This window comes from Arvicola amphibius, chromosome 10, assembly GCF_903992535.2.
Source record: "Arvicola amphibius chromosome 10, mArvAmp1.2, whole genome shotgun sequence".
NCBI lineage: Eukaryota > Metazoa > Chordata > Mammalia > Rodentia > Cricetidae > Arvicola > Arvicola amphibius.
This window is the reverse complement of record NC_052056.1, coordinates 116485662-116500650: the sequence shown is the minus strand read 5'-3', so window position 1 is coordinate 116500650 and position 14989 is coordinate 116485662. Positions and strand designations below refer to the sequence as shown.

At 49.3% G+C, this 14989-nt stretch overlaps 1 protein-coding gene across 2 annotated transcripts in view; it reads right to left on the bottom strand.

Moving 5' to 3' along the window:
• Vsig10 (V-set and immunoglobulin domain containing 10) overlaps window positions 1–7327 on the bottom strand; it is a 30682-nt gene extending 23355 nt beyond the window's left edge. Inside the window, exons 1-2 of one of the 2 annotated variants that reach the window (XM_038345890.1) lie at window positions 6713–7327; window positions 306–587 (exon numbers count right to left, since the gene is read on the bottom strand). In XM_038345890.1, coding sequence (XP_038201818.1) covers window positions 306–587; window positions 6713–6773 — 343 coding nt within the window. In that variant the 5' untranslated portion in view covers window positions 6774–7327. The remainder of the gene's footprint in view (window positions 1–305; window positions 588–6712) is intronic. The other variant, XM_038345889.1, reaches the window with a different exon arrangement.
• Between the last annotated feature and the right edge of the window lie 7662 nt (window positions 7328–14989).

Here is a 14989-nt window from a genome sequence, read left to right as displayed (position 1 = left end):
TGAAGGACTTCCCACAGTCCCAATTGCATCAGATGTGTTCAGGGAGTACAAAGTCTCATTTGATTTCGGGGACATTTGTGCATTTGTTTGCAGGTGTGTGCGCGTGCGTGTGACGGACAGCGGATAACCCTGGCTGCAGTTCCACAGACACTGGCCAGTTCTTCGTTTTGTTTTGAGACAGGGTTTCTCTATGGAGTTCAGGCTGGCCTCCAATTTACCCAGATTAAAATCACCTATCACTCAAGCCCACGCTGACAGTGACCTACCTCTTCCCCAAGCCCATCCCTTTGTCCAGTCCCACTTACTGGCCACCCGCAGCCACACAGGGAACCAGCGGGTCTCATTCAGAACCTCTTGGCAGGTGTAGTTGCCGTCATCCTCCAGGCTCAGTGCCTCCACGTGCAGGGCACCTGCGTCCTCTAGAGAGAAGCGCGGCAGGGCTGGAGGGAGGCTAGAATTGGAGGAGAGCAGGAAGACGGGCTCTGAGTCGTTCCGGTACCAGGTCACGGCGCCCCTGGGGCCTGTCACATTGCCACAGTGTAGAGTGACGTTCTCATGAACCTCGACAATGGCCACAGCACCTAGGTCTGCAAGGGAAGGTCAAGCTGTTAACACCTTTTCTGGCTGATGGGCAACAACCATTTGAAAAAAGGAAGAATTTCCTTCTTTATAGCATGTGGTACTCACATACATGAACACATGTGTGAGGCAGGGTCTCACGCAGCCCAGACTGGCCCTGAGCTCACATGTGTGAGCGCATGTGTTAGGCAGGGTCTCACGTTCAGAGCTGGGGACTGAACCTGTGAGAACCTGATTTTGCAAACTCCATTTTAAAGAAGGGGCTTCATCTTAAGCCACAGAATGAGCTGGGGGGGGGGGCAGACACACAGATCTCAGCTCCAGAAATATGCAGCAATAGCAGAAATTTAAAAAGACACCTTTAAAAATAGCCAATTAAGGAGCTAAGGAAGGAGCAGGGCCATAAAATTTAAGGAGGTTTAGATGCTTCCTGGCCTTGAAGATATCTGTCAGTAATGTATGGCCCTTTGTTAGGTTTTCATGCCGAAAAACCGACCAACGATTTCAGAAACTACCTTACCCTGTGCCCTCTTTACCCAATCCCAAAACAACAGTACACGCACTCCCCTGATTCATTTCCCCTTTAAAAGTCCTACCCTCCCAGGGCTCCCTGACACACTCTCTGCATCCCCCCCCATACTGGGGTGCTGGAAAGGTGTTGGTCCAAACCTGAGTTTGAATATTAAAAACCCTCATGTAATTTGTACTGGAAATCTGGCTCCCTAAATTCATTTGGGGACAGGAACTTGGGCATAACAAACCCAGAGCCAAGTCCCCAGCTATTTTATTAAACATATTCAGCAGCAGTGTTGTGGTTTGAATGTAAAATGTCCCCCAGTCTCATGTCCCCAGCTGGGGGCACTGTTTGGAACCTTCAGGGGGTGGAGCTGCGCTGGAGGAATAAGTCACTGGAGGTGGGCTCTGAGGTTTACTGAGCCTGCCCACACCACCGTTTCTGTTTTCTCTCTGCTTCTGGAGGGAGGCCCCTGAAAGGGGATGGCCTGAAGCTCCTGTTGCCAAGCCTTCTGTCATGATGGACTGCACCCCCGGGAACCGGGAGACAAAACAAACTCTTCCCACCCTTATCAGTAACAGAAATGAAACCCATGGAGGGGGGCCACCACGTCCTCAGAGGGACCCCTTCTCATCCTCTGCTGCTCTGCCGTCCACAAGGACAGGTGTAGTAGTTTCAGCTGCTGGGCGAGCATGACCCCCTACATGGGGCAGAGCCGAGGGGCTCAGAGGTTCCAGCTGCAAGTGCCTAGATCAGCCTTTGGGCATCCTCACATGTGAGGACCCGGGCCAGAGCAGCAGAACTGCCTATCCAATCACAGCAGCGGTACTGAGCAGTAAGCATGGCCCTCTCCATGCGGCCATCAATCACACGGCGGCGCCAGGCAGCCATATTGTTGCCTAGACACCCAGATGGGGTGGGGGTGGGGATGAGACCTACCGGTCTCCCTCCCCCTGGAGTTAATCACTTCCGGCAGCTCCAATGGGCTGGCAGCGCATACTATGCATGCACTGGGAGACCAGTCCTGTGCTGGGCTCTATGGATCTGCCGGTGACAGAGGAGAACCACTCAGCTCACAGGCTGGTGGGAAAACACACACACAACTGACAAGGCGGGTATAGGTGAGGGGCAGGGAGACAGGAAGGGCTCCCAAGGCAGCTAGGGATGTGCCAGGTAAGACTTCCTTCAGGAAGCAGAGCGGGACCTGACGGACAAGTAGGCACGGGATGGATTCAGAAGGAGCCAGAGTCCCAGGCAGAGGGAACAGCAAATTCAAATGCCCAGAAAGCCCAAAGCTAGATGTGAGGACACCCATATGGGGTCTCAACACTCAAGAGGCAGAGGCAGGAAGGTCAAACGTTAGGTGTTAGTGTGGGCTACATAGTGAGACCCTGACTCAAGGAAACACGGTGGCGGCGGGGCGAGAAAATGCTTGGACCCTAAGTGACAGCTTTGTCAGAAAGACAAATTGTCAGCACCCCCAAACCATCTCAATAAGAACCAGGAGTGGCTAGCCCTCTGTGGACGATTCCAACGCCTGCTCAAGGCTGAAGGGCAAGCGACAGCTGATCAGAGGGGTTAGACAGTGCGGAACAAGGAACAAATGCAGTCCAATTAATTAATTAATTAATTATGTGTGTATTTTTGGTGGTTTTTCTCGAGACATGGTTTCTCTATGTAGCCCTGGCTGTCCTGGAACTTTCTCTGTAGACTAGGCTGGGCTCAAACTCAGAGATCCACTTACTTGCCTCTGCCTCCCAAGTGCTGGGATTAAAGGTGTGTGCCACCACCGCCCAGTAAATGCTGTCCATTTTTACTGAGACTATTCCAGCACTCTCCACAATCAACACCCCATTCTAGAGAAGCCACAGGGATGGGAATTTGAGCAGAACTTGCTGGGCTGATAAAAATGTCCTGGAGACAACAAACGGGGGGGTGGGGGTGGGGTGGCAGTTGCTGTGCCCCATATCATCCAGTACACGGGGGGGGGGGGGGGGGGGGGGTGTCAGAGGACAACTTTCAGGAGTCTCTTCTCTCCTTCTACCACAGTGGGGAGGGTGCCCAAGATGGAACTCATGTCACCTCCTCAGCAAGCTCTCTGCCAACAGTCACATCGCTAGCCCAACAGAGTGGTTTTTATTTTGTTCTGTATTATACTTTATTAAGACAGGGCCTCAAGCAGTCCAAGCTGGCCTTGACCTCACTGCATAGCTTAGGATAACCACAAAATCAGGATCCTCTTGCATCCACTTCCCCAGACACGTGCAGCTACCATGCTGGGTTTCATGGGGAGCTGGGATCCAGGGTTTCACTCACATCAGACAAGCACTCTACCAACTGAACTACGTCCCCAGCCCAAGGGGCCCAAGGGTAGATTTTGTGGTATGTCGATTATATCTCAATAAAACTGTTATTTAAAAAGAACTGCCACCTCCTTCGTGGGGACCTCGCCATGGGTGTCTGAGCTGCTGTCCCTCCTGTGATAAGAAAAGACTGAAGCTGGACCAGGCCTCAAGAAATCCTGAGATGGGCTGGACAGATGGCTCAGCGGTTAAGAGCACTGGCTGCTCTCCCAGAGGACCCCAGTTCAATTCCCAGCACCCACATGCTGGCTCGCAACTGTCTGTAACTCCAGTTCCAGGGAATCTGACACCCTCACACCAAATACACATAAAATAGTTAAATAAATATTTAAAAAGGAGAAGTCCTGAGTCTCTGTCCATCCTGATTACAGCACTCCTGAAAGGCTTTCAAACAAGAAAAGAATGTTTGTGTGTGTGGGGGGGGGGGGGGGGGGAGGCCAGTGTCTGTGAGGCAGAGAATCAGCTGATGCTAGACACTCACACAGCAAGAAACACTTGAAAGTGATAATTTACGAGTTACCACCCTGTCACAGCCGAGCCTGGTGTCACACGCTTGCAATCCTGCTGAGGCAGAAAGATCAAGTTCAAAACCAGCCTGAGCTATGAAAAGACCCTATGTGTGTGTGTGTGTGTGTGTGTGTGTGAGAGAGAGAGAGAGAGAGAGAGAGAGAGAGAGCGCACATCGAGAGTGAGAGAGAGAGAGAGAGAGAGAGAGAGAGAGCGCACATCATTTTCAAATTACTAGACTACCAACCCAGGTTCTCACATGGTGACTTCCATCATGGAAAAGATGCACTACAGAGTTATATGAGACCAACAGCTGCCCCTTTGTAGTCCTCAGCCAAGGAATAAGGAACTGTTAGCCTGGAACAGCCTTCATGCAATTTTAACCTCGACACCGGAGCTCCTGTCTTCTCCAAGAAAGACGGTAGCCTGGCTGGTTTTCCCCTGGCTCTGCCCACTCCACTGCCTGCAACACCTGAAGTTAAATATGGCCTTAGAAATCATCTAATCAGTGATGCGGCTGAAGCTGCTCGGCCTCAGAGAAGAGTCATCGACTGGTGATGTCTGCCATGGACAAGGAGAGGGAGGCTCCTGAAGACACATCAGTTCCACACACGTGCTGGTCACACACATCCTCAATACCCCGTTGATGCTCCGGGGCTCCACACGTGTCCACAGAGACGCAGGACAGTCATGGTTGGGAGTGCTCCAGGTCAGAGGGATTTACTTGGGTCTCACACTTTGGACAGAGTAAGAGGTAGTATCAGCAACGCCGGTGAGGGACTCAGTGGGTAAAGGTACTCAATGCCAAACCTCATCCCAGGAACCCACACAGTGGAAGGCAAGAACTGCCCCCCCAAAGTTGTCCTCTGACCTCCACACATGCCATGAAACACACATACCCCCCCACAGAAAAATAAAATGAAATTTAAAAAAAAAAAAAAACCTAAAAATCAAAGTAATGAATGCTTGCGCTGCTCAGTATCATTCATTGCTGCAGACGCTTTGTTGGGGGGTGGGGGGCAACCTTGAATTCACATTATGTAACAAAGAAGGGAGAGAGTTAAGCAAGACCAGGCTTATTCCTCCAGCCCCTTGCTCATCTTGAGCTATCCTCATTTACACACCCGGAGGCATATCCAAACAACCCTCCAGGTGACAAGCTGAAGTACCAATGTCACGTGTAGGTGAGAGTCAGAAGGAAGACACCTGTCCCACCTCTCAACTTGAGAAAGGAACGACTAAAGTATGCACAACCCCTGGGCGTCCCAGACACACAGGTAAAGCCGGCCTGAGGGTCTGGGCATAGCAATTATTGAGCAGAAAGTCGGGGGCGCGGGGTAGCACATGCCTAGAATCCTGGTACTGGGGACGCCGGGGTGAGAGGAAGACAAATCTGAGACCAACCGGAACTATCCAGTGAGACCATGACTCTAACCGCGGAGGGAAGAAGTGGCGCGGCGGTGACTCTGAAAGCAACTTCATCCCAGTATCAATGAATGAACCTTCAGGCTCCTTCCAGCTCCAGGACAGAAGATTGACAGTGACCCCTAATGTCCAGAAAAGCCATCAAGAACTGATTATAACTGGAGCTGGTGGTGTGGCTACCTAGAACATATGCATCACCCATAAAAAATGAAGAAAGAAATAACAAAAAAAGAAAGGAAGGAAGGAAGAAAGGAAGAAAGAGAAATCCAAAGAAAGAAAGAAAGAAAGAAAGAAAGAAAGAAAGAAAGAAGAAAGAAAGAAAGAAAGAAAGAAAGAAAGAAAGAAAGAAAGAAAGAAAGAAAGAGACATCAATGACCATAAAGGACTGGAGCTAAAACAGCAAGAGAAAGTGGAACCAATCTGGGGTCGTATTTCCTAAACAACGCAGAAGATGAATTACTGCCCAGTCCCAGGTGGGAGAGCCGACCCTGTGCTGTGAAACCTTCAGAGTTTTCCATACATCAGAAACATAGGTTACGGACAATGTTGATGATTTTGTATGACAATTAAAAGCAAACGTAAATAAATAAGTACATCGAAAGAAAGGGCATCATCATTAGGAACTTCTGCCGCTTGCTGCTAGGGAGCTCAGGTATAATAGCTTACCTCTTATTACAAAAATAGCAGGAGGATGGGGTGGACCCGGGACATGCACAAAAATAGCATTTCCCAAGCATCTTGGGGAATTACCCACACCTTGGCTTCGTTTGCCCGCCCCCCACATTCCCCGCCAAACATTTCTGCACACAGTTGACACGAATTTGCTGGCGAACTCAAAACATCCTTTCCCAACCGTCTACGTATTTTACTAAGCAATCCTCCCCGCGCTTTTTTTTTTTTTTTGGTAACTGCACGGGGTATATTAGGAATTTTTGGTCAAGTCTGAAATGATTTTAAAAGAAAAAGCAAAAATAAAACAGAAAAAAGAATAGAAGAGGAGAAGAGGAAGGCGCAGCTAGGAACTCACGGGTCCGCACAGGTAGATTCACTCCGGGAGGAAGGATGTGGGGAAACAACTCCGCAAGTTACAGGTGTAAGCCCAGGTCAACCTGGGAGAGGCGGGGAGCCGGACACAAACGGAAGCTTACACTGGGGTGCGCCGGCGCCGCGGGCAAAACCAGAAAGCAGAGTTAGGAACGAAAAGGAAAGGGAAAAATAAATAAATAAAACCACCACTTTCCCCTCCACGTGCCCCTCGGTGGGCCCTTCCGCAAGTGATTGCGGAGCTTTCAGATCCCCATGCTGGGGTTGGCGGGTCCCTTACCTGCGGAGCCCTGGCGGGTCAGAAGCGCCCCGAGGCACAGCAGGACGCATAGCCCGGCCATTGCGCCAGAGATCTACGGCCCGGGAAGCGCGGGGTTCTGGGTGCGCGGGGCTCTAGGGGCTCCCGGGCCCGCTGCAAGGGGCTCCTCAACTAGGATGCTGCGGCCGAGCCCTGGCGATCGCCTCTGGGGCACGCGCCCCGCCCCTGAGCCCAGCCCGCCCGGCTGGCGGAAAACAACAGGCGCGGGCCCCCTCCCGCCTCTCCGGCAACTTCCTCCACCTTGGCCGGGAGGAGGGCCTTATGCGAGGATCCCAGTCCCTCGGGGCCTGGAAGGTGGCGGCCCCGAGCTCCGACCCGCCAGTGCGGGACGCGCTCCGGGCCTGTGAACTGCGCGCGGGTTGCGGAGCACCGGGCGCCGTCCCAGCCCTGCAGCTTTATCGCGCTTGTCATCTGGGTTCTCGGGTGCAGGGGCGGACCACAGCGCCGCCATCGCTCAGAGGCCAGGGAAAGACGATCCTTCGACCGTCCGGCCAAAAGCAACCACGAGACTCTGGTTCTCGAATGAACTTGGGTCGCGACCACACGGGAAGCGAGAGTTTTGTTTTCAGGTGCTCCCACGCACGTTCCTTTTGCTTTCCCCACCCTCCCATCCTGGCTGAGCCCCGAAGCACATTTCCGGGATCAGCTTTCTGGCGTCCCATTTCTGTGATCTGGCGGACACCGCCACCGCTGGGCCCTTGGGAGGATATCTGCCCTTGAAACAGCTCTGGGAGAAGAAACTTCGCGTTCAAAACAAGGATGTAGTCAGCGCCTTGGAATCTTCCTTGTGGGCTCCGGGAGGTGGGCGTCCCTCAGCTTCCGCTCTTCCAGCCCTTATTAAAAAAAAATAGTGGGAGGGCTGAGGATGGCGCTCAGTCGTATAGCGCCAGCACCTTCCATCCCAGCACCCCAAAACCGAAGTAAAATATGGGGAAAAGTAAATTTGAAATAAAAATCGCTGGTTCTGTTCTGAAAAGCTCCCCACCTCCACGCCATGGGGCTCCCTAGAGAGAACTGCCTTGGAATCTGTAAACAGAAGGTGTTTATCCTGTTGACTCCTACTTCCTGTTGTTATCCCCCAGGACCACACACCTAGTTGCCACCCCCATAGGTATTAAATGAATGTGTATTGTTGTTGGGCACACCACGTCACTCAGCCTTCTATTTTGAGGCAATTCTCCTGCCTCAGCTTTCCAAGTGCTGGGATTACAAGGGTTTGCCGTGCCATTCCGTGCCTGGTTACTTTAATTGGTTTTGATGTTTCTTTGGGCTCTACAGGCAAACTTCCTGGCCTGGAGTCAGCAAGCTGTCTGTGGGTAGAAGCATTGCCCAGCAATGCTTTGGCTAAGAGTCTGGAATGTTCTGGAACCTTGATGGTGCCCAGGAAGGGGAGTTTCAGAACTTGCTGATTCAACCACAAAGTTCCTACACAACCCTTGGACCTGAAATACCTTGCGGCCCCTCTCTACTGAGGGCAGTCTATTATACACTACTCTCTGGATTTCACTTATCTGCCCCCAGATCCTGTTCAACCAAGTTCCAACGCTGTCTGTCACTTCTTCCATGACACCTAAGGCCATGGGGATATAGTCTGGATACTTGGGCATCATGGAGAGGAAACAGCCACCCCCTTTGGATTAGGGTCAGGGATAGTGTTGGGAAAACACCTTGGCCTGACATGCCCTGCCAAGAAGACTCACTGGACAGCTAAGGTTCCCCATGGGGACTCAGGCAGGACAGAGGCAACAGTAAGAGACCCTCATGGGGGCTATATAAGGACAAAGTGCCTTGACTTACCCCAAAGTAATCAAGCAACATTTTGATAGACAAAACTGAGCATTGTCATAGGAATCTCATTTGAGCCAAGACCCTAAATCCCACCATCAAATATGGACGGTGGGGGCCTGGAAAAATGACCCAGCAGCCAAGCGTGCTTACTGCTCTTGCAGAGAACCTGTGTTTAGTTTCAGCACCACGTTAGGCTGCTCACAACTGCCAGGAACTCCAGCTCCAGGGAATCGGCCCCCTCTTCTGGTCTACCAGGGCACCTTCGTGTCCATGTGTATAGTAACTCATATACACAAGTAAAAAAAGAAGGGCTAGAGAGATGGCTCAGGGATTAAGAGCACTGGCTACACTTCCTGAGGTCCTGAGTTCAATTCCCAGCAACTACATGGTGGCTCACAAAAATCTATAATGAGATTTGGTGCCCTCTTCTGTTGTGTGTATACATAATAAAGAAATAAATCTTTTTTTTTTTAAAAAAAAATAAGATTAAAAAATTAAAAACGAGCAGGTACACCTCTGTTTAGACTGCTACACATGGCTGGTCTTATCTGGTTTGGGTCCTCCTCACCACCACCAATCAATGAATTAAAAGGCAGGAAAAATCTCACAGGGTGAAGAAGCACACAGCAAGGTGTGGGGAACGTCCCCACAGGGCAGAAAGAGGGCTCAGGGATACCGAAGTCCAACCCCTTGGGTGGGATGTGCTGTGCGATCCAGGATGTGTCTAGGTGTCACCCACACTGGGACAGGCTTTGGTGACTCATTTCCATTCTTGTAAGTAACCCTTCACCCACACTCCTGTGAGTAACCCCAATAAAACTCATTGGTTCACCAGATTGGACTTTGGTCTGTTGTGGGTTCTCTGGGTTCCCTATCTGGGGTGAGTAGATTCCCCAGGAAGTTTGTCACATGACACAAAAAGCCATAGAGAAAAAGAAAAACAGGCAGGAGAAAAAGACTTCCAGGCTGTTGTCTCGGTCACAAGGGTGAGAAAGAAGCACAAAGCTTCTGATCTTCATTGTCTATTAGGCAGAATTTCCCTGTCTGTCCGCCTGCCTGCTGGAGACATGTCTAGCTCCTAGTCGCTCGCATTTGGCTACCCAGAGAGGTGAACATCTCCACCCCCCACTTTCCAGGTGATTCCAAGAGATTCCATTTCACAAGTAAATAGAAGGGTCACAATTTGAACCCAGGTCTCAGGCTGCTGCATCGTTTTTTGCTTGTTTCTTGAGGTGTTGAGGTGCTGGCTGGGGGTGGATGCCAGGGACTCCAGCATGCTGGGCAGGTGCTCTACCACTGAGCCACACCCCTAGTCCTTGATGCCCTGGCGGGAGAGGGGTGGGGTAGGAACTGACAGGGTTCTGGCTGCTTCATGGAGATTGCGTCAGCCGTCTGGTTCGTTGAAAACTCAAGCGAGCCGTTTTTTGTGCCAATTATTTCTGCCCTACTTCTCCTGTCCCTAGAGGTGACTGAGAGGTGGGTCTTAGCAACAACATAGAGGTATGCCCTGGGGCTTTCCGGGGGCGGGGCGGGGGGAGAAGCCAGTGAGGACCAGCCTGGGGAGAAGCCGGTTGCTGCAGCTGCCTGGAATCTGGAGAAACCTAAAATAGAGATAAGCGGAAAAACATCCAAGAAGAGAGGCTGGTAGGGTTGGAGGGAAAACGGGAGTTTTCAAATGAGCTTGCCGTTCACAACCTGAACTCAGCCTCTCAGAACCAGAGACTGGGATGGTGAATTTCTTTGGCTCTGAAACCCAAGGGACTTGGAAGGAAGATCTATCTACCCCTTAGAAAGTGAAATTGCTACTCTCAGAGGAACAGGCAGATGGCCGTCCGGGTTCCCAGAGAAACAGACCCAGGAAGCTGCTCAGAAGTGGGTGAGCCAGCTACACCAACAGGTGAGAGCAGCCAAGCAAGTTCTGGAAGATAATAAAACCACACACATTCACTCTCCTGAGCCCCACGGCTGAGAAGGTTCCTTTTTGTCTGGATGAGGTAACGCCAAGTACCCTCAAAAAATGGACCTGCGGGAAGCTAGTCAGAGGACCAAGGGGTAACCTTGGTTCCTGTCTCCTGCACTTAAATAGATACTCAACTATTTGCATATATATGTGGCCAAGACAGTGTTATTTTGCTAAGAATTGGGACTTGTAGCTTGACCTGTGTCTTAATCTGTGGAGATAGGAGCTCCGTGGGCTGGAGTTAGCTCAGTGTTGGGGACTTGGCTAGAACTGGCTAATACCCTCTGGTCATTGGGAATTGAGTCAGGCTGTACTGAGAAATAACCCCTAACCATCAGGCGTTTCTTGGCTCCAGTCGGACCATTCGGCTCCACCTGCAGAAACCATATACCCTGTATGGAAAATGACCCACCCTGCTCCCAGTCAAACCACAGAAAAAAAAAAAGAGCTGTAACCCCCTGCACTCAGCCTTCATCCCTGGGAGAGGCTGAGGCCCCTAGTTATCCCAGTAATGCCTTCTCTGCTTGCTGAGTTCCAATCTGTCTGCCTCTCTGCCTCGTTTTCTTACATCTGTTGCAGAAACCTGAGATACTTTTAGGGTCCTCCTTCCCTGGGGACATTCCTCTGGGGACATGGATGTTATGTCCAGATCCGCGAAGTCCCCCAAAAACCAACAAGGAGACCGAGTCCCATATGTAAAAGTAAAGAGTATTTTATACACGTTTGCAAACTCAGTCTCTCCGCATGTCCAACATATTAGAATAAACGCAGAACCCCAAGCTCAGTTAGAGTTGGGCTTTTATAGTAGTAAGGGTGGGGGTGAGTGATTTCTAAGGTTCAGGACCTCTGATTGGCTGACATTTGTCCAGGGGTGTCCTCGTGAATGTGTGCTGGCAGGTGATCCTATCTACAGCAGTTGGAACGTTAGCCATTTCCTTTGGATGGTGTGTTCCTAGTTAGTGCCTGGGCAGTCTCCGTTTATGGTCCTTCCAGCAACCAAGTATTGCTTTAGGGTAAACTACTGAGACTCAGGCCACCATTAAACTCATCAATGGCTAAGTCCTACACTGGCAGGTGATGATGGTTGAAAGTAAAGAACTTCCTTTGGGTGGTCTGTTTCTATTTAACTCAGCATGGCTGGCTCCTACAATGGACACCCTCTAAGCTTGCTATCTAGGCTAAAGAGCCACCAGTCTGACCGAGACCTCTGGTCTTTTGCGGCCCCTGCCTCCAAGAGTAAGTAGTGCAAGCAAGTCCCATGGACGGAACTTTGGTTCCTGGGGCTTTATCGATGCCCTCTATACACCCAGCTTGACTCTTCCAGGTCCTCCCCAACCATCTTCCTCTGTACCTTCCTCTCCCTTTCACGGTTTGATCGCTTCTATCATGCACCCAAATTCTATAGGACAAGGTAAAACCCTTCCTCAGGGTCTAACTCAGAGGCGCCCAGACCAAACCCCAGAAATCCTGGAAGCTTCTCACTCCTTCTCCAAATCAGGAAGTCTTGGAGATTCAGGGAACGTCTCGGGTTTAACTGACTTTGTGAGTCTTAGGAGCCTGGGCATTTTTTTTCATATTTCCCCACAGTGTGTGTGTGTGGGGGGGGATTCTCCACCAGTTCTGCCTGTCATTTCAGATTTAAACCAAATCATTTAAACAAATGCTAAAGGTTCTTCTTCTTCCTCCTCCTCCTCTTTTTTTTGTTGTTGTTATCGTTGTTGGTTTTTATTTTGTTTTGTTTTGTTTTGTTTTTGTTTAGACAGGTTTAGCTGTCCTGGAGTGTGCACTGTAGATCAGGCTGGCCTCAAACTCAGGGATCCACCTGTCTCTGGCTCCGAGGTTGGGATTATAAAGGCCTGCGCCACCACCGATGCCTGGATAAATTTGGATGTTTTCACAGACTTGCAGACCAAGACAGTTTGTGCAAATGAACCGCCAATGGATTGAGGCCCCTCCCTCATGTAGCCCCCCGCCGCTGCCCCCACCAAGCTCCTTTAACTCATCTCACCCCTCCCACTCATGAGTGTGTCCTGACACCCGCTGTTTCTACTACCCCTCCCAGCCTGTTTGTTTCCCCTGAGACACGGTGGTATTTTTGTTCTTAGGGCATCTTTAGCACGCACGTGCCTTTGGTCTTCCTTTGTTTCTGCCCCACTTGCTCTTGCTCTTATGTCTACTTGTTGGGCTTTTCAGGTTGCCTGCCCCATCTACAGACAAATACAAACCACCTATGGAGATGTAGACCCCTGGGTTCAAGCTGTAGCTCTTGGATGTGGATAACACTGAAAATTGTCACCGGCTGTTATACTTCACTTCTGGAGATGGATTTGGCCCGCTGGCTCCAGACCCAAGCGTGTTGATTTTCTAGTTTCCTCCAAGGTCGCAGTCCTGGGTTAGGGCAGCTCCCTGACTCTGCTACAGGCACATAATAAAGCCAGCTAACAGGATGCTCATACTTGAAAAGGTTAAGAGGGACCCTTTGTCTAAAATCTCACAATAATAACTCCAACATCATAGTTTTGTTTGTTTGTTTTTGTTTTTTTCAAGACAGGGTTTCTCTGTAATAACAGCCCTGACTCTCCTGGAACTCACTCTGTAGACCAGGCTGGCCCCAAACTCAGAATTCTTCCTCTGGCTCTCAAGTGTTGGTGCCTGTGCCACCAGCACCTGGTTTGTGTGTGTGTGTGTGTGTGTGTAATAACAAATGTCTAGCTCTCTGAATACCACTACTCCACCCTCACTTTCTTGTTTTTTTTTTTTTAATTTAAACTCTGCAACAACCAAAAAAGTTAATAGTTGAAAGTCCATATACAGGCAATCGTAATTAGGCACAACATGATGTATCGAAATTCCCAAGATTATAATGGTCCACTCATGCTAACAAAATCTCACTTAAAAATGTATGTCCAATCATTTCTGTCTTATGCATATCCAATCACTTATGTCTTTCCTAACTTTGTTAAACTTTTTTTTTTAAGATTTATTTATTTACTGTGTATACACTGTTCTGCCTGCATACCAGGAGAGGGCAACAGATCTTATTACAGATGGTTGTGAGCCACCATGTGGTTGCCGGGAATTGAACTCAGGACCTCTGGAAGAACAGCCAGTGCTCTTAACCTCTGAGTCACCTTTCCAGCCCAACTTTGTTAAACTTTAGCTATTTGAAAAAACTAAATCATATACAAAATTTTTATCTTTTATAAAAGTACACTATAAAAGGCTTGGGAAATGAGATTCCCATTCTTTCCATAGACTGTATGGTTTAAAGTTTATTTTAGTACTAAAAGAGCTTCAATTCAAAATTATAACTTTTGTTTTTGTTTGTTTGTTTTTCAAGACAGGCTTTTTCTATGAAACGCGTCTATCCTGGAACTCGCTCTGTAGACCAGGCTGGCCTGGAACTCAGAGATCTGCCTGCCTCTGTCTCCCAAGTGCTGGGATTAATGGTGCGTGTCTAATTGCGTGGCTCAAAATAACTTTTAAGGCTCAAAATCTTTAATGGGGATAAAATTATAAAATCCTAATCTTATAAGAGTAACTTACTGTAAACTGTTAAAGATAATTAAGACTTAAAAGTTAATATCAGTTACTTTATAAATGATTAAATTCTTTAATGTGCTCCAAGTTATGTTTGTGGCTATGTTAAGTTCAGATGTAATTCGTTTACAGGGACAGGCTTGGAGGGAGAGATCAGTTTACATCCCCATTATACAATCCTCTGTTTTTGCTGTCACCGTCAGAGATAAGGCTGAAGCAAATAACTCAAAACCAGTTCAAAGTAAACTTGCTTAATATAAAATACTATTCAAAATCAGGTATATGAAAGAAACTGATTATAAAATATTAAATGCTCGAGTAAAGTTGGCCAAATTTATGAGCCATTTGCATGGCAGGATGTCCCCACATCCAAGTAGGACCCTTGCCCTTGGAGAGGACACAGTCTAACCAGGAAAAAAGAAAAAAGAAAACCCTGCATGCTAGCCTCATTACAGTTCAAGGATGCATGGGAAAAGAGAGTTGCTAGAGGCCTGCTCCTGTCTCCAGCTGCGTAGGCCAAACCAAGAAGAGCTGCCTTCTAGTCTACAGGGGAAATGAGTTACTCCTCATGTCTCATATGGCAAGGGGGTGGGGTGGGAGTGGATTCTCTGTCTTAGTGAAGGATCTCAAAGTCTGTGCCCATGTCCTAAATGTCTCAGACAATACAGAGGCAAGTAGAAATTATTCTGCCCTCAGTGTACCCCGAACTGACATAAAAGATATATGGGTGCAAAACAACGTCCATCCACATGCGGCTCCCTGCCTGGGACTAGCTGTCTTCGTGGTCTCCGGACTCGCTGCCCACTGCCGCCACTTGGGGACCTGCAGCATTTCTTCTGCTAAGCCCCTCGGGGACCTGCAACATTTTATTTTTACCATAGCACTATGAACCAAGGGGACCTTGTATCTAAGACTACCAATGGACTGGAATGGGACCTGTGTGCTGGTTC